The sequence below is a fragment of the Takifugu rubripes genome, unplaced genomic scaffold, assembly GCF_901000725.2.
Source record: "Takifugu rubripes unplaced genomic scaffold, fTakRub1.2, whole genome shotgun sequence".
Taxonomy (NCBI): Eukaryota; Metazoa; Chordata; class Actinopteri; order Tetraodontiformes; family Tetraodontidae; genus Takifugu; species Takifugu rubripes.
In genome coordinates, this window is record NW_021821607.1 from 1 (window position 1) to 27,464 (window position 27,464).

The window sequence follows — 27,464 nt, forward strand, 5'->3', positions numbered from 1 at the left end:
TCATTCCTCCCTCATCCCTCCCTCATCCCTCCCTCATCCCCCCTCATCCCTCCCTCATCCTCCCTCATCCCCCCCTCATCCCTCCCTCATTCTGCCCTCATCCCTCCCTCATCCCTCCCTCACCCCCCCTCATTCCTCCCTCATCCCTCCCTCATCCCTCCCTCATCCCTCCCTCATCCCTCCCTCACCCCCCCTCACCCTCTCATCTTCCCTCATTCCTCCCTCATCCTCCCTCATCCCTCCCTCATCCCCCTCATCCCTCCCTCATCCCTCCCTCATCCCCCCTCATCCCTCCCTCATCTGCCCTCATCCCTCCCTCATCCCTCCCTCACCCCCCCTCATTCCTCCCTCATCCCTCCCTCATCCTTCCCTCATCCCTCCCTCATTCCTCCCTCATCCCTCCCTCATCCCTCCCTCATCCCCCCTCATCCGCACTCATCTTTCCCTCATCCCTCCCTCATTCCTCCCTCATCCCTCCCTCATCCCTCCCTCTTCCTCCCTCATCCCTCCCTCCTCTCTTTCCTCATCCCACCCTCATCCCTCCTATCCCTCCCCCTCATCTTTCCCTCATCCCTCCCTCATCTTTCCCTCATCCCTCCCTCATCCCTCCCTCATTCCGCACTCATCTTTCCCTCATCCCTCCCTTTCCTCCCTCATCCCTCCCTCATCTTTCCCTCATTCCTCCCTCATCCCTCCCTCATCTTTCCCTCATCCCTCCCTCATCCCTCCCTCATCTTTCCCTCATCCCTCCCTCATTCCTCCCTCATTCCTCCCTCATCCCTCCCTCATCCCTCCCTCATTCCGCCCTCATCCCTCCCTCATCTCTCCCTCATCCTCCCTCATCCCTCCTTCATTGCTCCCTCATTCCTCCCTCATTCCTCCCTCATCCCAGCATGTTTGTGATCTCCGCAGGTGTGTTCCTCATCCCGTACTTCATCATGCTCTTTTTTCACGGGCGTGCCGCTCTTCCTCATGGAGCTGAGTCTGGGCCAGTATGGAGCAGCCGGTCCCATCATGGTGTGGAAATGCTGCCCTCTGCTCAAAGGTAAAGACCTCCGAGGCAGGCTGCAGTATTTACACAGGTTAGAGTGTGTTGAGGGCATTAGTGCATCCTCCAGGACAGCTGAATTTCCCCAGAGTTTGGAATAAATGACATTTTAAAAACTAAACAAAAAAAACCCAGCTTGTGAACTTCAATTTCAGTTGAAAGTAACAAGAGGTCTCCATATTTGTTTTAGAAAATGATGCTTATTTAGGAGTTGGATCAGTAACACAAACTGTAAAAAGACTCTATTTTAAATTTTCAAAGAGGAAAATGAAACATTTTCCCAGGAATAATAATAAGAAATCCGTGTGTTGTTTGACAGCTGTATGTGCAGCCTTGAGGGTGCCGTCACGGATGTGCCGGTTACCCATGGTGCCTTGCGCTCCCGCACATCCGGAATGCTTCTGAACGGCGATGTTCCATTGATCACAAAATCCCGTTTTTCTAGAGAAACATGTTTACATTATTTCATTTGGAAAATTGAACATTTTACAACGTTCAGATCTTTTGCTGCCTGTTTTCCTGGTGTCCAGGGATGAAGCTTCCGCCCATCCGTTCATAGTTTACCAAAGATATCAAAGATTTGAGGCCGCCCCACTTTACACTACTGACAATAACTGGTTTTGCAGGAATAAACACCAGCGCACCTTAGACATTCCTGAGCAGCTTGAGGTGTGTGTGTGTGTGTGTGTGTGTATATATATATTGTATATATTATTTATTTCTAAACCAAAGAAATGCGGAGCGGCTCCCGCTCAACCGGAAAAGCATGTTCTGTCATGTGTCTGTCACGGCTAATTTGACAGTAGTAATTCCAGCAGCAGCTTGGCAGACGGTGAATGAGCGATGACGACAAAAAGAGAAACTGGTTTGTGGTGGACGAACAAGGCCTGTACGTCCCGGCGCCCCTGGATGTGGGAATATGAGATTTTTGGACTTCTTTGCTCTCCTCCTGCAGGGATTGGCATCGGGATGCTGTGTGTGTCCACGCTGGTGTGCCTCTACTACAACGTGATCATAGCCTGGACCTTCTACTACCTGGGGAGCTCCTTCCAGAGCCCCCTGCCCTGGTCCTGTGACGCTCTAGCTAACGCTGGTCTCTGTGGCAACAACACCGCGGGAAACGGTTCCGGACGAGTCCTGAGCCCGTCGGAGATTTTCTGGAAGTACGAGTGCCCCCACCTCTCTCTTCTATGTTGCACATTTGATATGCCAGTGGAATGATTAAAGCTCTGTTTTCCATAGCGAGCGCGTGCTGGGCGTCGTAAACAGCGAGGGCCTCCATGACCCAGGCCCTGTGCGCTGGCCCCTGGCCCTCTGCCTCCTGGCTGCTTGGATCCTCATCTTCCTGTGCATGCTCAAAGGCATCCGCAGCTCCGGCAAGGTGACCCCATGCAGCGTTTCTGTTCCTGCTCGCACCAACGCACCAGTGCGGCCGCTAGCTTAACGCGCCGCTCTCCCGTCTGCCTTCCTCAGGTGGTCTACGTGACGGCGACCTTCCGTTACTTGGTGCTGATCGTTCTGTCATCAGAGGGGCCACCCTGGACGCTCCCTTCAGGGCGTCGCCTTCTACCTCACGCCGGACTGGGAAGATTGTCCAACGCACAGGTGAGGCCCGCATATCTTCTCAAAATGGCCGGTTGAGGATTTCATCGAGCAGTTGTGGGTCTGACTTGGTCACAGGTGTGGAACGACGCGGCCTCGCAGATCTTCTACTCCTTGGGTATCGGCGTCGGGGGGCTCCTTTCCCATGGCGTCCTACAATAAGTTTGACAACAACGTCATCAGGTCGGCTTGTCCTGCGCTCCGCTGTGGCTCTCTGCTGCGGGTTCCGAATTAACCCGGCCGCTTCTCATTTCAGGGACACTTTGATTATCACCATCGGGAACTGCAGCACCCAGCTTCTTTGCAGGATTTGCTATTTTCTCAATCCTGGGTCACATGCCTGGAAGAAGGGCGTGCCCGTCGCAGAGGTGGCCGACAGGGTACGCTGCACACTGGTTTTAGTCACTCTATGGACAAAGTTACCCTTTTTTCTGTTCTACGCTATGATAATGAATTATGTACATGAAAAAGGTTTATTTAGACAGTTTATTCCCATTTATACTGAAGGACTGTATGTGTAGATACAGATGTTAAACATTAATTAAGAGACTTCAGCTTTGTTTTATGTGATTTGGCTGTAATCAGCAGTTTGTGTTCTATTAAAATATTACTTAGATTCATTCTTTAATTTTTGTTGTTTTTTTTGGTGGGTTTTTTTGGCCTCAGGTCCTGGTTTGGCATTTGTTGCTTACCCAGAAGCCCTTGCTCTGCTGCCAGGCTCAGTGTTCTGGTCCATCCTGTTCTTCCTGATGCTCTTTATGCTGGGATCGATACACTGGTAAGGCCTCACACACCCACACACACACACCGCAACAGCGACGGATCCTTTAATACCTTCTGCTCTCGCTGGCCCACACAGTTCGGCAACATGGAGGGCATCACCACGGCCGTGCTGGACGAGTTTCCCCAACTCCGACTGAACACGTTCCACAAGTCTCTGTTCTTGGCCGCTCTGTGCTTCTGCTTCTACCTAATGGGTCTCCTGCTGGTGACCGACGTGAGTGTGTTACAGTGAGTGTGTCTGTGGAACGCGCCTGCCCTGTGGTCACGCCTCACCGTCCCGTCTTTGTACTCACAGGGTGGGATTTACTGGTTCACTCTCATTGACTCCTTCAGCACTAGCTTTGGCCTCATCATCATCGCTCTCTTCATGTGCCTTGGCATCTCCTTCTTCTATGGTATTCACTTTCACACCCCCCATCCCCCCGTCAGTCACAGGAAACCCCTCTAATGTGATCACGTCCACGTTGTTTTATAGGACAATATAACAGCTTTTTTTTAAAAACGATTGTTATTTTACATTAACATTGATGTAAAGCAGCCACGAGTAGTTTATTTCTCACACACACCTTTCATTTAGGGGTCAACCAGTTCTGTCAAGACATCCTTGATATGATCTGCCACTGCCCCCCCTGGTGCAGCAAAGTGGTGCTTTATTTCAAAGCATGCTGGATGTTCTTCACGCCCTTCCTTCTGCTGGTAAGCAAACACATCCCAATTCATATTTGCTTTGTGAGCGCAGCATCATGAGTGTATTTGCATTGCACCTTTTGACCGTTCTTAAACCCTCAACTCCCCAGTGCTGTGGTTCATGTCGCTCGTCTTTAAGAACTTTCACTTTTTGATGCAGGAGAACAGCATTCCGGTCAAATGGATCAATTCTTCTGGAAATATTTTTCTTCCTCAAACTAATTCAAAAGACCTGAGCATATTAGTTCCAAGACTCCGATTTGGACAGTGAAGATCAAATGCTGAAGATTTATGTTTAAATTGTAGCCACCAGGGCTCAAATGTTCCCTTCCATGTTTATCTGTAACCCAATAGCAGGAATTGACGTTGAGCTTCTGTTTCTCTTTCTTCACCCTGTGACCTACCCGGTTGCTCTGCGGCTCTAGTTCATCCTGACCTACATCTTCATCGAGATGTACAACACGACGCTCCACTACGGGCCCTACGTGTAGTCCTCGATGGGGTAAAGCGCTGGGGGTGTGCATGGCCACAGTCAGCTGTTTACAGATCCTCATCTGGGCCATCGTGGCCATCAGCAAGGAACGGGAACGCTAAAAGAGTGAGCGTCTCCCCCTCTCTGAATGCTTCTGTCTCTAGGAGGCTCGACCTCTGACACCTGCTCTTTCTCTCCGGGTTTTCTTTCGTTTATGGCAGCGTTTCAAAAAATCAATCCGTCCTCTGAACTCCTGGAGGGCCAACAACGCCAGCAGCGGCGGGAGGCCCGGCGCCCAGATGGAGCACGGAGAGGGTCGCGGCTCCGTCACCGTCACTCTCACAGACATGGATTTCAACACGCTGACGTGGGAGGCGGGGAGCCAAGCGTGAGGCAGAACCCGACGAGCGAATGGTTATAAAAGGATTAGGTGCTGTTCATCCCAGCGAGGCTGGTGGCCAGACTGTGTCCTGCAGGGCGGCGTAGATTTATGGTTTTATTATATTACTGTGTATATTTCAGTTGTATTTTTATTTTTTTATACGGTGTAGAATGTAAGTACAGCATCTGGGAATCTCGGACATAAATCTGTAAGTCACAAGAAAGGTTCTCATGTAGCCACGGGGAGGCTGAGGGGGAAAGATTTCACCTGGCAGAACGACCTTCGTCGACCACCGACGCAGCTTCAGAAGGGACCTAAAGTCATCAGACTGTTTTCAGGATGAATCAGACACGTCGAGGATCACTTGAAATACCTTGGGGGGAAAAAAGGATCGAATCAAATGACGTTTAACATTAATGACCGAATAAATCAACTAATTTCAACAAATGAACTCTTGTCCACGCTGTGGTGCACAGACTGATGTCTTCATTTCACTCTTTGACTTTGTTGTGTTGATTGGACCCAGAGTTTATTTTTTAAAAAGTTATTGCGGTTGCTACACCAGGCCAAAAACTGTAAATGGATGGAGTGCAAACACCACGGCCGTGCTGGACGAGTGCAAAAGGAAATAAAAACCCTTAAGTGGATATTTGAATATTTTGTTCTTTATTTCCTAAATATAAAAGTTTTTTTGTTTTTTTCAAATTGAACAATAACCTTCAAGGAAGTATGTTGTGTAATGTCTTGAATCTCAAAAGGGTAAGGTGCATTGCTCTGCGTGTTTGTTTTTGGAAGAGTCTCTTCGACCAGGTCTGCATTTGGCTTTGTTTCCAGTTTTATCCTTTATTGTTACTGGTAGTATATTTTATGGTTTTCAATTTAATTATTAATTCGTATTAAAGCGAGGTGAAAAGTCCAGTTTTCCCCAACATGGCAGCTGAAGGAGCAGTGTGCAATTTGGCCACACGAGGACGCTGTTTGTCGCGGTTTTTGCTTTATACAAACCGCTAATATAATTAGTAATTACAGCTTTTTCTACTTTTATACCAGTAGCGATTGATTGTTCTTAGGTACATGCCACTGATATTATCTATAATATCAGAATACAACATGTGTATATATTAAATGTCAGTATATATCGTTTAGTATGAAATTTGAATCTCTGTCTTTAAAATACATTTTTAAATGGTTATAGCAAAAAAAGGTTGATATATGCAAAATATTTTTCACTTATTCCATGTGTGATAGACTATTATGTGTATTGTAGAGAGGTTGAAGGACAAAGCTAATCACCTCAGCCAAGCTTTTTCATTGGCAAGAGACAGCAGAGAACCTCAGCAGCCACGTCTCTGACTCCTTCTGTCCTAATCCAGGAAATGGAAGACACTCATCAAGGTATACAAAAAAAACAAAACAAAGGAACACAGCAAATCCACAGGAAAAGAAGCCATTTTCTTGCAGAGCTGGTGCATCACCGTGGAGGTTCCGGAGGTTGTTTGGCCTTCAGGTGTCACAGCAGAGGTCTTGGTCCAGCAGCCACAGGCCAGCAATACCAAACAAGAAGGAGTCCTCCAGTTCCTTCTTGATCCCATGGAGTCCAGTCAGAGGCGTCACAAGGAGTCGCTGGCTCAGCTAAAGTCAGCCCAGTATACGGGTTGAGGGCATGATGAGGCCACCCTTAAACTATGATTCTATTATTGCTGAAACCATCATTTGCACTATATTTATTGCATAAATACTAAACCTTTTTACACAGTTTGTACGTTTGTTCAAAACAGCATTGTTTTCCCAATAGTAATATGGGGTGTAAAGGTGTGATCAACAACATTTAGACACACTGGTCTGATAACATCAACAGATGAACATTTTTGGAGCCCTTTCTGAGATCCCCAAGTTACTTTGAAATAACATGAGCAGCTTTTAGTTCTGTTGTCTTTGGAGCCTATTTTATGAAAGTAGGTTATACATATCCTATTTTTAGGATGACAGTTGACGCACTTAGTTTTTTAAAAAAAACAAAAAAACAACAACAACAATGAAACACGCCAAAAGAAAACTCAACATCTCCGCCTTTGTTCTTCCTCTTCATTTACCATGTCTGAAGTTTGCAGGAAACTTCTCCTATTTAAAAAAAGCCAAGCGCAAGAATAGTTTTCCTCTTGCTTTCAGACGACATGTGGCAGATTGAACAAAATTAGCGGCCACAACGCCACCTTAGGACTTTCACCTGAAGATTTAACAGTTGCCTTCCTGGGTGTTGACCACAGACACGATGCACAGTGAATTAACCTTTATTTAAAAATTAATATAATAGTTCCACGTGCTTAAAATTAACAGTCATTATAGTTCAATACACACAAAAAAGAAAAAAAAAATGGATCCAGGCATCACACTCAGCCTTCAGGTTTACAGCTGGGTGGAGAGGGGAAACTATGTCAACTAGCTGTGGTGGAGGAGAAAGAGGGAAAGAGGGTCCCTACCCAAAACGCTGAGGCATATAAAGCAGCCCTCACCAGTGGCCACAAATCAGCCGCACCAGGTGTCTTCAGGGGCATGTCACACACCTGCCGGGAACACCATGGCAACAAAAAAAAAACAGACTGGGGAAGCAGGAGAGAAATACAACAGACATGCGCATACACATTAACCATCCGGTTACATAGACAATAACAAGGGTCACAGAGAAAAAGAATCAATCTAAATTAAAAACACTGTGAGCACTCTTAAGCTTTAACATTTTTATTTTGTTTTACAAGGGTGAATAGTCTAAAATACAGTTCCAGATCTTGTTATATATATATTTTTTAAAGTAAGATGAATGCACAATTTTATATAGAGGGTAAATATAAGTTATGGCACAGAAGTAATCGAAAAATTCAGTCCACACTTTCTCAGATGTATTGCGCCCAAAAGAATGAAGAATAATAGAGAATAAAGGCATTTATGCCTGTAAACTTTGCAACAATGCTGTTACCAATTTGCTGTGAAGCTATATAAAGTGTACTTCTTTATTTTAACTGGAATACAACATTTGTAACGGAGGAGCCTTGCTCTTTTCCAGTCTGTTCATGATAATTGACCTCCAAAAAACAACATGGAACAACGGTTTTATCTTTCTGAACAAAGTGCTTGCTGATATGATTGTTCGAACACTTATTATCCAGTAGATTAACTCCATTCAACATCAACAGAGGACCGTTCAACAATTCGCCTGTGACGTCAATTGCATCTCCGACTTCCGACTTTAAATGCTAATAAGCGGATGTTGCGTAGACATTTTCCCGCGTTTTTAAGCGCGTGGGTTTTGGTTAGTTCGTTTTGTGTTATCGTGGCGTCCCGACGACCCGACTTTATGTTGAGCTTTTGCGACGAGCTGCTTATAAATAGAAACTCATGCAAACATCATCATTCTTGTCAGAAAACTCGATGAATGACTTGCAATTTCAAAGCTATCAGAAATGGGCATCTAAAAAGCAGCTAAGTCTTGAGACACCCGCCGCCCCGATCATCCGCGCCGCAAACCATTGATACAAATCAAACGTACAAGTCGCCGTTTCCGGAAGTCGGATTTTGTTGTATTGTTGTCTCGAATCTCGTGCGTAGGGCTTTAAACTTAGCACGTTGAATTTATATTTTCGAAAGTTGCTTTTGACTAACTACATTTTACCATTAGGTGCGTTGACTAGATACAAAGATGCCACCTAAAAAGCGCAACACCGTGGTGTCACAGAGCAAGGAGCCGAAGCCTATTGCTGAAAGTGTTTCTCAAGACAAGAAAGAGAGTACAGAGTTATCTTTTAAAAAGTAAGACAAACCTTGCTCAGCCCTTTCAAATCCACCTCATTTATTTACGGATAATTATGTACTTGACAACTGTTGTCGGAGTATTTGGTGATGTTAGCTTCACTTTACAGTGTGCTGTGTGTTATTATTGCTAAATATAAGGGGCTGCTTCGCTTTGCTCCACGGTGCGACCGCAATAAAAGTCGTTACTATTATGTATTAACACGTCTCGACCACATGCAACTACTTATAGAATATACATCTTTAACAACCGGTGGGCGATGGTATATCACGGTGTCATGTGACCTGACACAAGACGACAGTCCTTGTTTGTATCGGAGTTTGCTAACGTTGGACTCTGGGTAACCGACAGAAGAGAATAAACCAAAGATAATGAAGTGATTTTAGACATGAAACCACTGAGCGAAGTGTAAATCCGTGTAGAAGCTCTGGCTAAATAGCGCCATGGTACTGGATTATGTCGGACCGGTCGACAGTCGGTCGGTGTCCTGCAGCTAAAAGTGTAAAACGTGTTTTCATATCTAAAGAGTTCACTATGTTATAGACTGGGTCATCTGTACAGATGTGCTGACTCTGACTGACTCTGTTGTCATTGCTGATTTATCACCTCCATCTTCTAGACACAGAGACAAGGAAACCGAGTTTGTGACCTTGTGCAAGAGTCTGCATGTCACGGATCTGGTGTGTGACCATGCCTGGACGTTGTGGAAAACTATTCAAGACTCAGTGGAAGAACTCGAAGTACGTATATACAGGAACGTCTCTCTAAAGTGGAGACCTGAGATTCTTTTGCTCCTTTATAATAATTAGCATTATAGTGAGGATAAAACCATGTATATGGATCATAGATGACATGTCTGCAGGGTAATTTGTGTCTTCATCTCCCTGATAAATGGTAGAAAACTTTTATAAAATGTAATTGCTTTAATCTCAGGACAGCCAGAAGAGCCTGTGGGGGTCGTGTCTGTTTGCCACAGTGACCGACATGGATACGGCCTCTTTCACCCTGACTCAGCTGCTGAAAGCAGTCAGTCTGAAGTGAGTGTCAAACATCATTTGTACAACTACTCAGACTGGTTTTCAGTTCTAAATGACTGGTTTGTATTCGTTTTTCTTTTTTTTTTCCTCTGACATTTTTGTTTCATTTTGTAGTGTAAAGCAGTTTTTGGCTCTAGTGAGGAAAATGGATGTCAACTTGGATACAATAAGCACAAAGGTGAATTCAGCATTGTCACATCTAGAGAAGAAGTACGATGTGATGCTGGCTCTCTACCAGAGGTTTGAGAAGTAAGTGGAGACATCCACAGGTGCTTGACACATGCAAAGATGTCCAGGCGAAGGTTCGTAATTGATATGTTTATTTTTTCTTTCAGAACATGCAAAAGCGTCTTTGCTTCGGTTTCTGAGAACAAGTAAGCTGGACATTTCTCTGCAACGTGAGAGTCTGTACACGTTGCACTAGTTTAGTATCTACAAGGTCATGTTTTTACAGTTGTGTGCTATGCTATATATGATGTAGATGCAAGCCTGACAGTCCACTGTCTTTTTCCAGAGAGAAGGAGACCATTCGGACCTGCTGGACAATGTTTCTTTTGGCAAAGGGTAGGTTAGGCGTCGAAACGTAACAAAATACATTTGATGGTGTAGTTTTCATGCGCTTTCCTTCCATCTTGATTTTCAGCCATAAACCATTTGGAAAAACATGTTTCCTCCAGCTCTGTTGTATTGATGCATCTCATGTGCTACATTCTGCAGGAAGAGCTCTGCAGATGGAGGATGACCTGGTCATATCATTCCAGCTGCTCCTTTGCACCCTGGAGTTCTGCATCAAGCGCTGCCCCCCAGATCTTCTCCAACCTCTTTACAGTGAGTTTCAGGATCACTGTATGTTTTTGTCATAGAATTCTTGCTGTCACGAGGGCTGACAAAGAGTTGGTGTACTTTTATCGCTCAGAATCGGCGATCAGCAAAGTTCAGAGCCCTCCTGGGAGAACAGCTCGCCGCAGCCAGAGCAAAGCTAAGTCCCGACTTCCGGAGTCAGAGGTGGATCTACAGCTTCTCAAAACCTTGTGCCAAGAGAATGATTGCAATTCTGAAGAGGTATGAGCCCCATGCCCTGTTTCCTATAGATATACTATAGCTGAACTTTTGGCACAACTACAACTTTACAAACTACGTATCTTGTCTCATTTACACCTATATTTTGCTTGCAGGTGAAGAATGTGTATCAGACCAGTTTCTCAGCTTTCCTGGACTCACTCGATCTGTCAGGATCTGCGCATCTTCCTCAGGTTGGTGGGGTTGATTGTCCCAACACCTGCGTCACTGTTTGTCTTGCTCTCCACTTATGTTTCCACTGCTGATCTCATTCCGCTCATTGTTGCCACCATAGAACGAGTGTGTGACAGCTGTTGGCTGCCCCCCCTACATTTCCTACCTGTTTGTTTTCACATTATATGATGTCAGGGAAAATGTGTGTTCAGGAAGAGGATCGTTTTGGTGTGTTAACAGCACATTACAGAGTTAGGCATGAAACAGAGGCAGGACACTACTGTTTGCTCATACAGAAACACTGCATTGACATATTTGTTTTATGGCGACATTGCCGCAGCAACAGATGGGTGCGTACTTTATTTGCACAACTGCACTGTGTGAATATTGTGTAGGTCTCACCATGTCGATCTGATGCTCAGCAGGGGACCAGTGTGTATTGAAAAACATTTTATAGAGCTGATCTCTGCAAGTCGGACTATTTTGTTTGCATGAGTACGGAGAGGTTAATGGAATCCATTTACATCCCACATAATTACATTTAATTAATCTGATTTGTCACAAGTCAGATTGTAATCATGATGCTAAATACAATAATTAGTATTTAGCACTTCTGGTACATGAAAAATCCAAAAAATGTCAGGCAGACCGGAAAAGGGTGTCACAACAGTGTTTACCCTCATATGTCGGGAGTCATTTAGCTACTTGTGACTTTGGACCCTTTCACCACAGGGAAAAGGCCTCGACCAACAGTACCAGGAACATTACCTCAAGAGCAGAGACTTTGACGGACGGCTGTTCCTGGATGGAGATGAGACTGTTCTTGTGCCCAAAGTTGACATGTAAATTCTCTTTCTTCACTGTGCAGCAAATTTACATGAATGTTGAGTTCAGATAATGGCGCCTAAACAGTTTACCTGCCTTCAGGTCTCAGGTAGAGAGAACACCAAAGAAGATGTCAGATGAAGACAGCACCCTCATCCCTCCTCAGACTCCAATCAGGTGAGCCGTCTCGCTGTCTCGCACATAACATTCGCTTTTTAACCTGCCTTTTTACCCGTTAAACACATTTTTTAAGACTTTCTATTTACCCATTGACATATTCATGGTACAGGAATTTTATTTCTAAAGCTATTGGTATCTAAAAAAAGGAAACAAAGTTTGAATTGTGTCACCAGAGCTGCGATGACCTCCATTCAGCAGCTGCGGGGAGATCTCACCTCCAGCGGGGACCAGCCTTCTACTAACCTGGCTACGTATTTCAAAGTTGGTTTTTGAATTTCTTCTGACAAATAAAATGATGACAGGTCTGAACAGTTTGACAGCCATATTGTCCTGTCAATAGAATTGCACTGTGGATCCAACTCAGGATGTAGTAAAGCGTCTGGAGACATTCGGGGAGACGTTCAGTCAAAGGTTCGGTCAGGCCGTCGGCCCCCACTGCGTGGCGCTTGGCAGACAGGTGGGAATCAAGAGGAGATGAGCAACCGTGGCAGTAATCTTTACATTTCACACCTGATTATATACTTCTTTTCCCTTTCAGAGATTTAACCTTGGAGTGAAGCTGTATTACAAAATCATGGAGGCGATGTTGAAATCGGTACTTTTATTTCATTTAATTTCACGGCAGCTTAATCTGTTTCCTCCCGTGTCTCCACAAAATGTTCCACAAGCAGTTATTTCATTATTTCCCTGTGAAATGCTAAATTGAATCCATAATATAACACGCAACCCTAAACTTTCCTTTTTGTAGGAAGAGAAACGGCTGTCGGTCCAAAATTTCAGGTGTGTATTTAAATCAGGTTACCGAGGTGATGCTCACTGACTCGCTGCCAGCTGTTGTTTCCGTTGATTGTGTATGATTGATTTCTGTTAAGCCGATTTGATTTTTATTCTAGCAAACTCCTAAATGACTCCACGTTCCACACATCCCTGCTGGCCTGTGCTCTGGAGGTGGTCATGGCAACCTATGGAGGTGCGCCCTGTAATTAGTTTATAGATCCACTGTCATCACAATCAAAACAATAAACCTAAAATGTTTGCTCCTTGTGATTAGAGAGCAGTTTTAAGACCGGGGGATACAACCAGGGCGGCGGTGACGCCACAGAAAGGAACATGTGCTTCCCCTGGATACTGGATGTGGTCGAACTCACTGCCTTTGACTTCTACAAAGTCATCGAGAGTTTCATCAAGGCTGACCCCACTCTGAGCAAAGACATCGTGAAACACCTGGAGACCTGTGAGAACCTCATCATGGAGAGGATTGCATGGAGGACGGTCAGTTTGTATCCCCTAACAACGCTACAGCTACTACAATGTTGAAATGTTTAATGAAATTAGTAAATAACATACAGACAACTCACATGCTGATGCTCCCTAATCTATTCTTAATATATCCGGAGTGCACCATCTTATATAAATACAACATTGACGTGTTCAGAAATATTTGATCATTATATATGTCAAATGAGTTGTTCTACATGAATTCAACAGGCGGACCCACTACATAAGGAAAAATCCACACATTAGGAATAGTTTAAATACATTATTTTGTGTCAAAATAAAGCTGGCACGTAACGTTTCCGAGCCTGTCGTGTTGCCAAGCTGAGCGGTAACTGATAGACACTCGTATTTTGAGGACGGGCTCTGTGTTGATAGGCTGGATTTTGATTGGTTGATTGTCTCGTCCTGGAGACGTATTTTAACAACAGGTCTAACAATCTTCAACACCCGAGTACAATCGGGTCACAAAAACTTGGAAACAAGTGCTCTCGGAACCAAGAACGCTCATAGTAATGGCTCTTTTTTGCTGGTCCGTTTTGTCCTGTCAGAATCGCTCCGTTTATTCTGTCACTGGCTACCGCTGCCTTTATGAGACGCCTCCTTGTGCACCAGACTGCTGGAGAAATAGTAGATGAGTGGATTGAGGCAGCAGTTGGAGCTTGCTAAAGACAGCGCCACAGGGTGCAGCGCCATGGTCGCTTTGGCCAGGCCACAGTGCTGCAGCAGCCCCACGTGCGTGAGCGTGTACACCAGCAGGTTGACGTGGTACGGAACGAAGCACACCAGGAAGACCCCCAGCACCCAGTAAATAACAGTGAGGGTGTGTCGGCGACTGCGAAGTTGGCTGCGGGAGCGGCGTCTGGGGTGGCGCAGCACGCTCAGCACCTTGCAGTAGCTGTAGAGCAGAAGCGCGGCGGGCAGCAGAAACGACCCCAGAACCAACCCCAGGGCAACCAGGATGATGGCGTGGTGATGCGGCGAGGACGGGTCGAGCAGGCAGGGGTGTTGAGGCCGCGCGGCCGCGGAGCGGAGCAGGGGCAGGCCCAGGCTGATCCCCAGAACCAGGCACCAGATGCCTCCGCTCACCAGCTGTGCGATACGCATCCTGCGGTGTGGCAACGCCAGAGGGTGCACCACGGCAAAGTAGCGGTCCACAGCGATGCACATGAGGAAGAAGATGCCTCCGTACAGGCTGATGTACTTGAGGATGAAGGTGAGGTGGCAGTATACGACACCAGAGGTCCAATTGGATGCGTCTCCCGTCTTTGAGGACAAAGCTCTGGCCTTCTGGTGGTAGAAGTAGATTCTCAGAGGGAGTGAGATTACGAAAAACAGATCTGCAGCCGACAGACTGATCATGTAAATGGCCGTGCTGCTCATGGTGCAGGCAGAAAGGCACAGTCGGTGCAACGCCATGCCGTGGGTGACCACGGCCACCAGGAAGATGACGCTGTAGGACACTTGATAGAAAGTGAGGCTGTAACTGATGTCTACGGTGCAGTTCGACAGAGGCGCCTGTGCTACGGCGGGCTCGTCGCTGGCGTTTCCCAGCACCATGTTTTTACACGCCGCACCTCTCCGGTGCTTAAAAATGCAGATCGGTCCTCAAATCAGACTGGTTTTAAGTAAACTTAAGGTAGAAGGCGAGGGTGTCTTTATTGCTTCTGTTGGAGCAGTTAAACCTGCAACAAGTACAAACTTAATCAACTTCTGCTTTTTTATGAAATGTAAATTTACTGAAGAGACACGGATCCAGTGCTACAGCTAACACGGCTGGATTAATATTTGATATGCTTGGCGACCGTCGGGTGAATACTGCAAATAAAATTTAACTGCAAATTCCTGCTCTCATAAAACAAGCAAACATTTGGTTTCATTAGGGGGGCAAAAAGACACATGGTTGTGTGGCACTATCACTCTGCTGTTCCACATTTATTGGTGCTCATAAACTTGTGTGGATTTATCAGATCTTCATCTAAAATTCTTTTGGCTGCACTTTGTGAGCATATTTCTGCTTCATAATATGTGGAGCTCCGGAAAAACGTTTTTGCTAATTTTACCCATTTTTTTCTCCTCTCAGTGAAAGAGTTGAATCACAACGTCCATGGGAGAATTAAAAAAAATTGCCCTAATTTTGCATGAATGTCTCTATAAAAACTATTATGAAGTCACTCACACTAGCACAACTGTTTCTAATTTATCATAAATGCCTTTATCCCTGACAATTTTAGCAACTAAAACACATTTTCTCCCTTTTTTTTCCTTTCAAATTATTCCTGCCCTTATTTGAAGTTGATTATTCTTTTTCTTGTGAGTCAGAATACCCTACAGGACCCTCTAATCCGCACATTATCCACCAAACCTTGAGGAAAGGACCATTAATTGCTTCATTCTGGACTTTTATTCCTTTAGAGGAAACACGCAGTAGGATTGAAGAACAATGGCAAGGAATTACTCACCAGCTTTGGGATAGCATCCATGCAGTGATGGGATGTTGTGAGGCTGTGGCTGTGCAAATGAAACTGATTGCAGTTCACGCCTACACTCCCATTTTGGTCCCCGTCAGTCTCTCCCTCTCTCCGTCCTTCTACACACTCTTCTGCCAGTTTGTTCTTTGCATCCAATTTAATGAACTCGCACTAACGATCGCTACATGAACGTGGGAGTGTCCTCGTTTTCTGAATGACAGCAGTTATATTTCTGTTAAATGAGACGGTCGAATTCCTGTTTATGTTCATTTGACACCCATCTGTAAGCAAAATGAGACCTCTACGGCAACAGTTGTCTAAAAAAGATCAGGTTTTCAGCTCATACAAGTTTGGATTTGACAGCTAGTCAACCAATGTGTCTGTAATGAAACTAAAAGTGTGTTAGTATTTGGGTTGGGAAAATTTGCCAAAATGACATCTGTATAAAACACATATTCAGATTAGTACATGAGGAAGTCTGGTTGCATCATGAAGTGGAGTACTAACTAGTGTTTTCTTTTTTTAAAAATGGCTGTACATTAGGTACGTTTTGATTTTATTCTCGGCTAATGAGCAGGTTTGTCTCGGGACTACACAAATCCGTACCTTCCTTTGTTTTAGAGACGCCCTACTGCCGTCAGAGGCAAGTTCTCACCTGCTTGGGTTTCACAACATGCGTCTGGTGATGAGGATTGTCAGTGCAGACCCTCAGGCCAAGCCTCTCTGCTGGAATGCAGTTTCACTCACACATTTACAAGAAGAGTCAAATATGCACGCCACAGTGTGTCTGCACGCTCCCTTTGACTTTAGTTTTGAGGGACTAGGTTATCAGTAATGTAGCCGTGTGAGCCATGTGGATTTGAATAGGGGTGCGGTATTTTGATGGCACCAGCAGCAGGATGCCTCAGTTCCAGATCAGACTTTGGTTTAAACTAAAACTGAAGACTCGACTCTGATTTTGTTCTGAATCTGCAGTCGGTTGCAGGTGACTTAGGCGCAAAACATTGACCGCACCTGAAATTCCCATGTTGAGGTTTATTGGCTTTATCTACATGGTACTGGCCTGTGAGAGTCAGCACCTGTAATACCTGCAGATTAGTGCCCTGGTGACTAAGACTGGTGACATATTAACACATTGTTCTCCCTACTGTTAAACATCAAATGAATTTCAGGCTCCCAAAGCTTTTACGGTTAAGAATAGTTTTATTTCCTGGTTCAATAAAAAAGATAAAAGCTTCTATGCCTACTCAATATAAAGTGCTTGAAAGCCTTGTGAGGCCACAACTATTTTAAAATGCTTAGTTTTGTACATTACATTTGTAATACTGCTTTTTTTTATTTTTTATTTTTTTTAAAAACAGGAACTGAAAATGTAGGACTAACCACACAACTGTGGTTAGTCCTACATTGTCTGGCACTTCTAGTACACATAGAAAAATTCATTTCCTGGCAGAACAATCTACAAACTTGAGCCAGCCTAAAGTCCGTGCTGTCCAGTAGAGGAACCGTCTTTATGCTAGGATGGTTTTCTTTCTGGATCTTGAGGGTCACACTGCATCTCCCGCTGTCCTCAGAATAATGTCCACTCAGTCGCCGTGTCACATGACAGTCGGGCTGCAAGTTCAAATGTCATTGTTTTGTGTAGTCCTCAGACTAATGCTTTTTGGAACTGTTTTTGGACTGTTCTGCATGCTGTCGGTCTGTATTCTGTCAAACAGCCTGACACCTTTGTACCACATGGTGGACTTTCGTCTGATGGAGCTCTGAATGGTCTCTGAAGTGAAGTAATAAATGACGGGATCGAAACAGCAGTTGGTGACTGCGAGGCACAGAGCAATGGGGTAGATGGTTCTCACCACGTACTCTGCGTAGCATCCCTTCAGAACATTGGTACGGACCATGGAGTAGAACATCAGATTGACATTATATGGAATAAAACAGAAGCAGAAGATCAGCAAATGCACAACGATCATCCTCAAGATTTTTGACTTGTTGAGTCCCCCTCCGCGGGAGATGGTTTGAGGTCTCCTGAGCGTCCGTAAAACCATGATGGAGCAGAAGACGTTGAGCATTAAAGGGATGATGAATCCCATGGTCTCGATAAATACGACCACCTTGGATAGCTCAGACTTCCACTGCGTTTGGGAGTAATTTTCAAAACAGTAATTTGTAGTTGAGTCGGGCGAGGTGGTGTCCAAGAGGAACCCAGTGGGCACAGTTCCAGAGAGCACCATCACCCACACTGCACAGCAGGCTAGTTTGGCGTTCCTTTTAGTGCGTATGCGCTGCGATCGGAACGGGTGCACGATGGCCAAGAAACGGTCAATGCTGATGCAGGTGAGGAAGAGGATGCTGCCGTACATGTTGGTGTAAAACAGAGCCACGGAGACCTTGCACAGCACACTTCCAAACAGCCATTTACGATTACTGAAGTAATAAATCCGAAAGGGCAGGCTGAGGACGAAGAGAGAGTCTGAAACGATGAGGTTTATCATGTACGTCGTGGTCTCGTTCCGCATCTTCAGCGTGCAGGCGAAAATGTATATAGACATCAGGTTGAATATGAGTCCAATTATAAAAACAATGCTGAAAACCGTACTGTACAGAGGGTACTTGAACTCATCACTCTTGATACAGCTCATAGTCATTTGACTGGCATTTGTGCTGATGTCAAGAGTTGGAGTAGTGCTGATAGACATTTTTGTTCAAAATGCCAAATTTGGAACATTTAGTGCGTACTTCCTCTGTATATGCGACCCACAGACGTCCCGTCCTGAGTTATTGCAGAGCGCTCGATATAGTTCTTGGATAATGAAAATGGAAGCATATAGCACAGCCACCAAATACCTGCAGGGTTATCCAAAGCGCTCAGCTTGAGTATTCCTTGCGTAAGACCTGAACCGCAGGTCCCAAACTCCTCATTCAAATGAAGCGTTCAGTCTGTCCCGGTCGCGTTTCTCTTCTTGTGGATGAGAACCCTCCTCAGATCTGTGAACAGCCAGCTGGTTTGCTCCTGCTCTCCTTCTCCTGTTTATTCCCGCAGCAGCCCTGGGGGGGGGGGGGCTGGCGATCGTTGCTTTCACGTTCCAGGGGTTTTTCTGCTGCCTGTCATAAATCACAACCCTAGTAGACTGTCAGAGGCTTGAATACAGCAGAAGTCGGTGTGGAGCCTAGAAGGGAGGAGCCACTGGTGAGACGAAAGTCCTCCCGTTGTTTTGCATATGGGAAATTCAGTCAGCCTTACAGTAGGCGCATACTTCTTTCTTTGAAATGTAACACCTGCATTTACACAAACTTCTGGGAAATTTTTCTTATTCGTTTAAATGTTTCATGCCAAAAGGAAAGGACCAGGACTGCCACATTTCTCTACCCTACAGTTTGGCCCTGCTGCTGTCACCGAATGCCGTCAGGTGGTGGCGTCGGCTAGGTGCGGCATGTTTGGTATTAGAACGTACAAGCAGCAAGTCAGTACCTGCAGGCAATGTGGAAATAGCTGAGCAGTAAACCACCCCCCATCCCCCTGTAAGAACACACAACACGTGAATTATTGTCAGCCTCAACGTTTCCCACAATATATATATATAAACTCACTACTCGCAGCAAATGAAAGTCACAGCTGCAGAAATGGTCTCTTAAAGAGATTAATTGTGGTTTGCCGGCCAAATAAAGGCAGAAAGTTCATGAGTTTGTGTGTCTGTGCAGGGCTCGCCTCTGTTTGATTTACTCAGGCAGGAGCACGAGGGGGAAACGGCAGAACAGGTGGAAACTACAGCAAATTTCAGCCAACCACTACAGCACAACCACACTGCCGCAGACCTGTGAGTTCCACCCGTGCACGCAGCACTCACTAATTCACTTCTATAATGTCTCTGCTAGGTTGTACGTGTCTGGTACTTTACTCAACATTCCCACTTAATTTTCAGTCTTGTTTTATATATTTACAAGCCTCGTGCACAGTCACAAACAACAAAGCTCGACAAAGGGAAAGATTCAGTCGGAATATGAAACATCCTTGTACATTTTTTTTTTTTTAATTTACAGGATTCATTGTAACTGGAAAGTCATTTAAACCTTATGCTGAAACTGTAATAACCATTTTAGTTGTATTATATAGACATATTTTAGGTCTTCTTATGAGCATTTAGTTTGAAGGGAATGTTGATATTTTACATATTTGACAGAGTACATTGTGTTTAGATATCTGTCCCCGGTGCGTCCGGGTCTCCGCGTCCTCCCCCCTGAGACGGCAGCCTCTCCCAACACTCAGGCCTCATCTCAACCTCCAACTCAGCCTGTCAGCCAGCCTGCACGACCCCTGAAGTCAAACTCTCTCAGTCTCTTCTATAAGAAATGTAAGACACCGATTGCCTCCTGAACGTTCTTTTTCAGTTCCTTGAAGCTGAGCTCTTTAGGTGTAACAGGACTGTGGCTCGTTCCGTCTCTGCAGTGTACCGGCTGGCCTACACGAGGCTGAAAATGCTCTGCTCTTACCTGCTGTCCTCTCACCCTGAGCTGGAGCCGATCATATGGACCCTGTTCCAGCACACTCTGCAGCACGAACACGAGCTGATGAGAGATCGTCACCTTGACCAGGTCACCTGACTAAACTTGCTGGTGTGCTCTTATTAACTTGACCGTGTCTTATTCTTGTTTGTCTCATTGCTCCTGCAGTTGATGATGTGTGCCATGTACGCCATCTGTAAAGTAAAGACTGTTGATCTGCGCTTCAAGACCATCGTCACAGCATACAAGAACATGCCCAACACCAGCCAGGATGTAATGGCTCCTCTTTCCTTTTAAATGACTGTTGCATTTGAAATATGATATGAAATTCTATCGGATTCATTTCATGTGTTCCCACGCTGCAGACTTTCAAGCATGTGTTGACCACTGACGGAAACTATGACTCCATTATTGTCTTCTACAACCTAGTATTCATGCAGAAACTGAAAACCAACATCCTGCAGTACGCGTCTACCAGGGTATGACACACATCCACCACAGAAGCACCTGTCTGGACTTTAATATCACCCTGCAGTCAGATTGATGTGCATGTCGTTAACTTCTTTTTCTTTTTTCTCTTTGGGATTTGACAGCCACCCACACTCTCTCCCATCCCACAAATTCCCCGCAGCCCGTACAAGTTCCCCAATTCACCTTTGCGTGTGCCTGTTAGCAGCAACGTTTACATCTCTCCCATGAAAAGCCCACGTATGTCTCCGGGCATGATGACTCCTCGCTCTCGGTGAGTTTGGGTCACAGACTGAAGGGATGGTTGTGGGGGAAAATGAAAGAAAGGGTTGCAAACATCTGTTTTATTTATGGTTTGTTCATTCATTCATTTGTTTTTTGCATTTGCAGGATGTTGGTATCAATTGGGGAACCTTTTGGGGTATGTGCCATGTTGGTCTGGTTTTACCAAGGGCAGAATGCAGCGAGCTTCCTCACGTTTCTGGTTTCTTCTGTCTTTCTGCAGCTAATTAATCGGTTTCAGAAGATCAACCAGATGGTCAACAGTGGCGACCGCTCCTTTAAGAGGAGCCTGGATCTGGGATCAACTCCTAAACCTCTCAAGAGGTTACGATTTGATATGGACGGCCAGGATGAGGGCGATGGCAGGTTTGGCATGATTGTAGATATGATATTTGCCATTTCAAAGAGAATGGACCTCTTTTTCATTTATTCTCTACATTTGAATTCATAGCAAATCTGGAGGAGATTCCACACTGATACAGAAACTTACAGAAATGAGTAAGTCCCACCGGCATCATACGCTAAATTCCTATTTTTGCTTTACTCTGAGTGACACTTTCTCTCCTTTATTTCTGTCTCATAGCCTCTACTCGGAGTCGCATGCAGGAGCAGAAAATGAAGGAAGACGCCGAATCGAGGAGGGAGTAACTGGAACCTACTGAGCTGTCCTGCACTGTTTGTTCACACAGGAAGTCAGATCTGTTTTCTTTGTACATTTAGTGTCAGATTTTAGTTTGTATTTAACTTTGTGTGAGGAGTTATATGTGAATAGAGGACTTAATTCTCGTTTTTGAAGTTTTAACTGAACTTTGTTAAATATCTTTCAATTTAAACTCTGACCTGTTGGACACTACTTTTGTTTTTACAAGTGTTATTGATTTGTGGTTATTGTAAAGGATCATTGTTTTCATCCACAGATGAGAAAAGAGATGGTTAATTCTCACTCTCTCACATCTCTTCAGACTTGAGTTATATAAATCATGATGCCACATCTTTGGTGAAATCATGAGCTCTCTTCCTAAAAGTTTTAAATGCCATGTTCAGAGGGTGCTTTTATTTTGAAAAGGACAACGTTCTAGAGGAGTTCTATAAAACAATTGGATTTATTTCGTGGAGGCCCTCTGTGTTTGCACTCAAACCACATTGATATAGGTCCAAAATTTGATTAATTTCTCTTTTTGTTATACGATCTATGTGTATGTACTTTTAGATGTTTTGTTTTACTTCTGGTTGTAAAGATTTTCGGCGGTCACATTTGTTAATTTTTGAAATTGGAAGCGCCTTTAAAAGAATATGACATGACAAAGAACAAAAGAACATGTGTTGTAAGGAAATTATTGCTAAAAATGTTGATTATTAAAGTTTTTAAATTAAAAATGGAATATTACTCTTTAATGAACTAGTTGTTTGAAAGCAGTTAATAATTCTTGTCTTTCTTTCCCCCACATCGATTCTTTTGGAACACTAGTGTGAGTCCACTTATATCATACATGTGGTTTTACAGACGTGCAGAGGAGGATAATTATCATGGAGGATAATCTGATTCAGTCTGCAGGAGAACCATGAAGAGGGACAACTGTTTCCATTGTCACATAAATGTCATCAGGCAGTGAGGTGAACTGCGATGACGCAATAATGGAGCTCATTTTTAAACTCCATCTCTTAAACTCTTAATTGTGTTTTTAGGATCTTGTTGGGTTACATTCTCAAATACAACTTCTTCCACTGAATATTGACGTAAAAATGCACAATTAAAATGGAATGGTGATTTTACGTTGAATTTTAAAAATCCTTTTACGCGGAAAATGTAACTAATCAACGTCTCTCCCTCTAGTTCCTTGTTTTTTTATCTCCCTGCGCCTCCTCTGGGGAACGATGACAGCTGCTGCCTGTGCAGTAATAGCTACTTTAATTGTGTTGCGGAGCTGTTTCCAGTGGGGAGAGCCAGAGTTAATTCCTGTTTGAAACAGTTTAGTTTGGGCCCACCTGAGCGGAAAACACTTTGAACTGGTTACATTTTAATTGGCTAAGCCCAGGAGGGATTCAAGTGCGGTTGTTGGTGCCGTCTTCATCCAGTCAGACAGCAGCACATGAGTGTGAGACAGCGTTGCTTTCGGGTCCCTCATCGAAGCTGCTTTGGATTCTACTGATATTCATCTATTTTTATTGGTGAAGCTCCAAATAATTGGCAACACCTGATTTCCCACCTCCAGGGAGAGTGACGGGGGTTTTCAAGGTCAGACCAGCACTCAAAAGTCTGCCACCTTGGTTTCGGCATGGAAAACCTCACAGTAAGCTTCATTTTGCTGTGAATAATTAGTTGCATTAGTTACTGTCATCACTTTCATGAATGTAGATTATTGAATGTTTATTGCTTCTGTTTTTAATCCCCAGCCGGAGCAATGGCGAGAGATTATGAACAAGAAGATGCGGTTTCCTCCTCAGCTCATCGGTGCCATCCAGGAGGGGAAAATCGAGTTTCTGCGTGGACTGTTGAAGACCGGCGACGGCATCATCCGTCAGCTGGATGAGTCTGAGGACCGCCAGTGGAGGGAGGCTCTTAACCTGTCCATCCGTCTGGGCAACGAAGAAGCCATGCACGCCCTTCTGCAAGGGGTCAAATTTGACTTCCGGCAGATTCACGAGGCATTGCTAGTTGCCGTCGACACCAATCAGCCCAGAGTGGTGAAGCGCCTCCTGGACCGTTTGGACCAGGAGAAGGGCAACAAGATGGACGTGCGCTCCTTCTCACAGGCCATTTTCGACCACTCCATTGACAACTCCCAGTTTGCCCCTGGCGTGACGCCTCTGACCTTAGCCTGCCAGAAAGACTTGTATGACATTGTCACCATGCTCACACAGAAAGGTCACATCATCCCGTGGCCACATAAGATATCCTGCGACTGCCTGGAGTGCCGCAACGGCAGGCAGTACGACCTGCTGAAGTTCTCCTTATCTCGCATCAACACCTACCGAGGCATCGCCAGTCGCGCTTACCTGTCCATCACCTCTGACGACCCCATGCTCAAAGCCTTCGGTCTGAGCAAAGAGCTCCGAAAGCTCTCGCAGAAGGAGCCGGAGTTCAAGGTGCGATGACACGTGTAGGATTTCTGGCTGTTCACTGTTGTCTGCCCCTAACCGACCGCGGCGCCTTCCTCCCGTGCAGCCTCAGTACCTGGGCTTGGAGCAGCTGTGTCAGGACTACGCCGTGGAGCTGCTGGGCATGTGTCGCAACCAGAGCGAGGTGACCACCATCCTGAACAGCTGCAGCGACGAGAGCCAGGATTCTTTTGAGGGGCAGGCGTTCGAGGAGGGAATACCGAGTCTGTCGCGCCTCCGGCTCGCTGTCAACTACAACCAGAAGCAGGTGGCTGTGGAAGAGAGTACTGGCTGAACATTCCAGAAGCTTTTTATTCGAAGCACATTCCTTTGTGAAACACAATAGTTGACTGTTTCGAGACGATGGATTGTTACTATTGGTTTCCGTGATTGTGGCTTTGTTTTTGCAGTTTGTGGCCCACCCAATCTGCCAGCAGGTGCTGTCATCCATCTGGTGCGGGAACCTGGCAGGGTGGAGAGGCAGCCGTACAGCCTGGAAGCTGTTTGTCTCCATGGGGATCTTCCTCACTATGCCGTTCCTCTGCCTCGTCTACTGGATCGCACCAAAGTCTAAGGTACCTGCCGGTTCATAAGGAAGTAGATTGTTTCTGTCAGAATTGGGTTTTTATCTGCAGAATTCAGGTAAAATAAATTTTTTTTAAATACAAATGTTCCATCTATGGCTGCATATGCACATACCTAAGAGCGCCTCACTATTTGAAATGAACAGATTTTTTTTTCTTTACTTGTTATTGTCAGCAGAAAATACAACAATTCATAAACACGTGACAGATTATCTTCACCTTTTCACCAGGCCGGAAGGATCCTGAAGATCCCTGTCATCAAATTCCTCCTCCACGCTGCGTCCTACCTGTGGTTCCTCATCACGCTGCTCGGAGAGTCCATAACGATGGAGATGTATCGAGACAAATTTGCCTCCCGCCAGCAGAACATCCTCCACAGCTCCTTCCACATGGTGTGGGTGGTCGGTGGGTCCGCTCTACTTCCTACTTAAATGCACAGTTCGGTTGAATCCAGGCTTTAGCGTCGACACTCTTTTGTCTCCTGTAGGATTTTTCTGGTATGAGTGTAAGGAAGTGTGGATCGAGGGGCTGCGGAGTTACTTCCTGGACTGGTGGAACTGCTTGGATGTGATGGTGCTCAGCATGTACCTGGCATCCTTTGCATTACGAGTGCTCATCGTGCTCAAAGGTTACTTCCTTTGTCAGGACCACAGCGGCACAGAAGAGTGCACTTACTTCACTGATACAGGTGAGAGGGACTCATAAACGCCGTCAGTCACCCGGCAGGGTTGCAGAGCTGGATTTGAGCGGACGGAACTGTCTTGCAGTGCGTGACACCTGGCATCAGGAGGACCCACAGCTGATCTCAGAGGTGCTGTTTGCAGTGACCAGCATGCTGAGCTTTACGCGCCTGGCGTACATCCTGCCGGCCCACGAGTCTCTGGGAACTCTGCAGATCTCCATCGGGAAGATGATTGACGATATGATGAGGTAGGAGCAGTCCCGCTTCAGCTCCTGTAGTAAATGTTGATTAAAGATGATTGCAAATGTCTCTTTCTTCTTTTTTAGATTCATGTTCATATTGATGATCATTGGAACAGCCTTCCTGTGTGGCATCAATAATGTCTATGTCCCTTATGTCATCTCTCCACATCTGGGCAGGTAGGATGTTAAGGCCTCAGGCTTATCCAGTTGCTGTTATGCTCATACTCAATCCCAAAAATTGTGAAAAATGACTACAGAGTTCAGTGCAAATCCAGTCTCACTGTGATAATCTCCTCTCCCTGCTGCCGCAGGTTCAATGAGACGTTCCACTTCTTGTTCTGGACCATGTTCGGGGTGGCCAACCAGGACTACGTGGACATGCCTCAGTTCATGTTGGCGGAGTTCGTAGGGAGGATCCTGTACGGCATCTTCACCCTCGTCATTGTCATCGTCCTGCTCAACATGCTCATTGCCATGATCACCAACTCTTTTCAGAAAATCGAGGTAAGCAGATTCCGCCACCTCGCCGCTGCGGTCAGGGCAGGGCCCGGGCGCGTTTACCGTTTGTTTTTGACCTCAGGATGATGCAGACGTTGAGTGGAAGTTTGCCCGATCGAAGCTGTACCTCAGTTACTTCAGGGAAGGTCTCACCATCCCGGTGCCCTTCAACGTCATCCCCTCACCCAAAGCTGTCTTTCAGATCTTAAGGTGACCTCTAGAATCCAGTTTAAATCAGCAGAGATGCTTGGTAATTACATTTGTATTACTTTATTTCAATTTCCAGAGGGATATTTAAACAACTTTGCTGCTGCTGCTGCTGTAATTCTGAGAATAAATACCCACCAATCGATTCTATGGTAAACAATTAAAGGATTATATTGAAAAAAGTCTACAAACCATCTTGCAACGAATTGAACCTCCTTGATGTTAAACATGTTTTAGACTAACGGTAAGGGATCTGAAGACAGCCAGCTGTCGTACCGGCAGCAGGTGACCAAGGCTCTGGTGCAGCGCTACATCGAGTCGGCTCGCAGAGAGTTCGAGGAGACCAAGAGAAAAGGTAACCATGGTAACCATGACATGAACGCATGATAATATACGTGTACCGCAACATGCTGCGCCATGACTGGAGTCTTCTCCTCCTACTCAGATATCGGTAATCGGATCACGGAGCTGAACAAAGTGGTCTTCAGGATGCATGGCGATCTGAAGGTGGTCCAGCAGATTGTGATGAATGACGTTCAGGGCACAAATGATGCAAACAAGGAAGGCTCCTCTGTGCTGGGGAAATACATCATGGGCGCAAAGAACAATTTCAAAGGATTCAACGGCAAACAGGATGAAAAAAATACACCGCTGAAAGTGACAGTACACCACCGAGAGGAGGGTGTGGATAAAGAGGTTGAACCAGGTGCAGCGGGAGAGTCCAAATATGGAAGCGAGGGATCGGACTGTGATGTGGTCAAAATGGAGGAAGGTCGAGCTCAACCAAAGCTTGAAAATGAGGAAAATGAGAGCAAAGAGGTAGCGGAAACAGATAAGATGAACAAACCAGGCAATGAAGTGAAGGAGGAGGTAATAGCGCAAACGAGTTCTGTTCAAGCAGAAGTAACATCAGAACCCACACCAGGTGAGGCAAACAGGGTAGGGAAGATTGCCCCAGGGAAGGCAGGTGGCGAGAAACGGCCAGACAGGGCTCTAACAGGCTGAAAGCATCAATGAAAGCACAGGCATAAAGAGTACAGGCAACAAGTTCAATGATATAGAGCTGCAAGAAACCAAAAAGGAGGCTCAGTGGGAAAAA

The 27,464-nt window shown here is 45.4% G+C and overlaps 3 protein-coding genes and 1 pseudogene across 3 annotated transcripts; 3 read left to right on the forward strand and 1 right to left on the reverse strand.

Annotated features, from left to right (window-relative positions):
• The first annotated feature begins 912 nt into the window (after window positions 1–912).
• LOC115248195 (sodium-dependent proline transporter-like) lies at window positions 913–4,984 on the forward strand (annotated as a pseudogene).
• Window positions 4,985–8,286: 3,302 nt separating this feature from the next.
• Window positions 8,287–22,452, forward strand: LOC101069848 (retinoblastoma-associated protein). Its single transcript, XM_011611525.2, has 28 exons — window positions 8,287–8,569; window positions 8,648–8,778; window positions 9,399–9,519; window positions 9,713–9,816; window positions 9,931–10,065; window positions 10,152–10,190; window positions 10,331–10,380; window positions 10,534–10,644; window positions 10,733–10,878; window positions 10,992–11,069; window positions 11,782–11,891; window positions 11,977–12,051; window positions 12,228–12,315; window positions 12,395–12,511; window positions 12,593–12,649; window positions 12,803–12,834; window positions 12,948–13,024; window positions 13,106–13,326; window positions 19,503–19,618; window positions 19,998–20,152; window positions 20,248–20,393; window positions 20,472–20,576; window positions 20,669–20,782; window positions 20,897–21,045; window positions 21,162–21,192; window positions 21,277–21,419; window positions 21,505–21,551; window positions 21,637–22,452. The coding sequence occupies exons 2-28, from the start codon at window positions 8,669–8,671 to the stop codon at window positions 21,699–21,701; spliced, it is 2,742 nt and encodes a 913-aa protein (XP_011609827.1). The 5' UTR covers window positions 8,287–8,569; window positions 8,648–8,668; the 3' UTR covers window positions 21,702–22,452.
• On the reverse strand, window positions 16,984–19,044 carry LOC115248194 (lysophosphatidic acid receptor 6-like). The gene has a single exon (XM_029831819.1). The coding sequence runs from the start codon at window positions 18,497–18,499 to the stop codon at window positions 17,423–17,425; it is 1,077 nt and encodes a 358-aa protein (XP_029687679.1). The 5' UTR covers window positions 18,500–19,044; the 3' UTR covers window positions 16,984–17,422.
• A 752-nt stretch (window positions 22,453–23,204) lies between the features above and the next one.
• LOC115248190 (short transient receptor potential channel 2-like) lies at window positions 23,205–27,370 on the forward strand. Its single transcript, XM_029831813.1, has 13 exons — window positions 23,205–23,344; window positions 23,448–24,140; window positions 24,220–24,420; window positions 24,563–24,727; window positions 24,967–25,141; window positions 25,224–25,424; window positions 25,504–25,666; window positions 25,745–25,837; window positions 25,972–26,164; window positions 26,241–26,368; window positions 26,445–26,517; window positions 26,603–26,720; window positions 26,811–27,370. The coding sequence occupies exons 1-13, from the start codon at window positions 23,330–23,332 to the stop codon at window positions 27,368–27,370; spliced, it is 2,778 nt and encodes a 925-aa protein (XP_029687673.1). The 5' UTR covers window positions 23,205–23,329.
• Window positions 27,371–27,464: the final 94 nt, after the last annotated feature.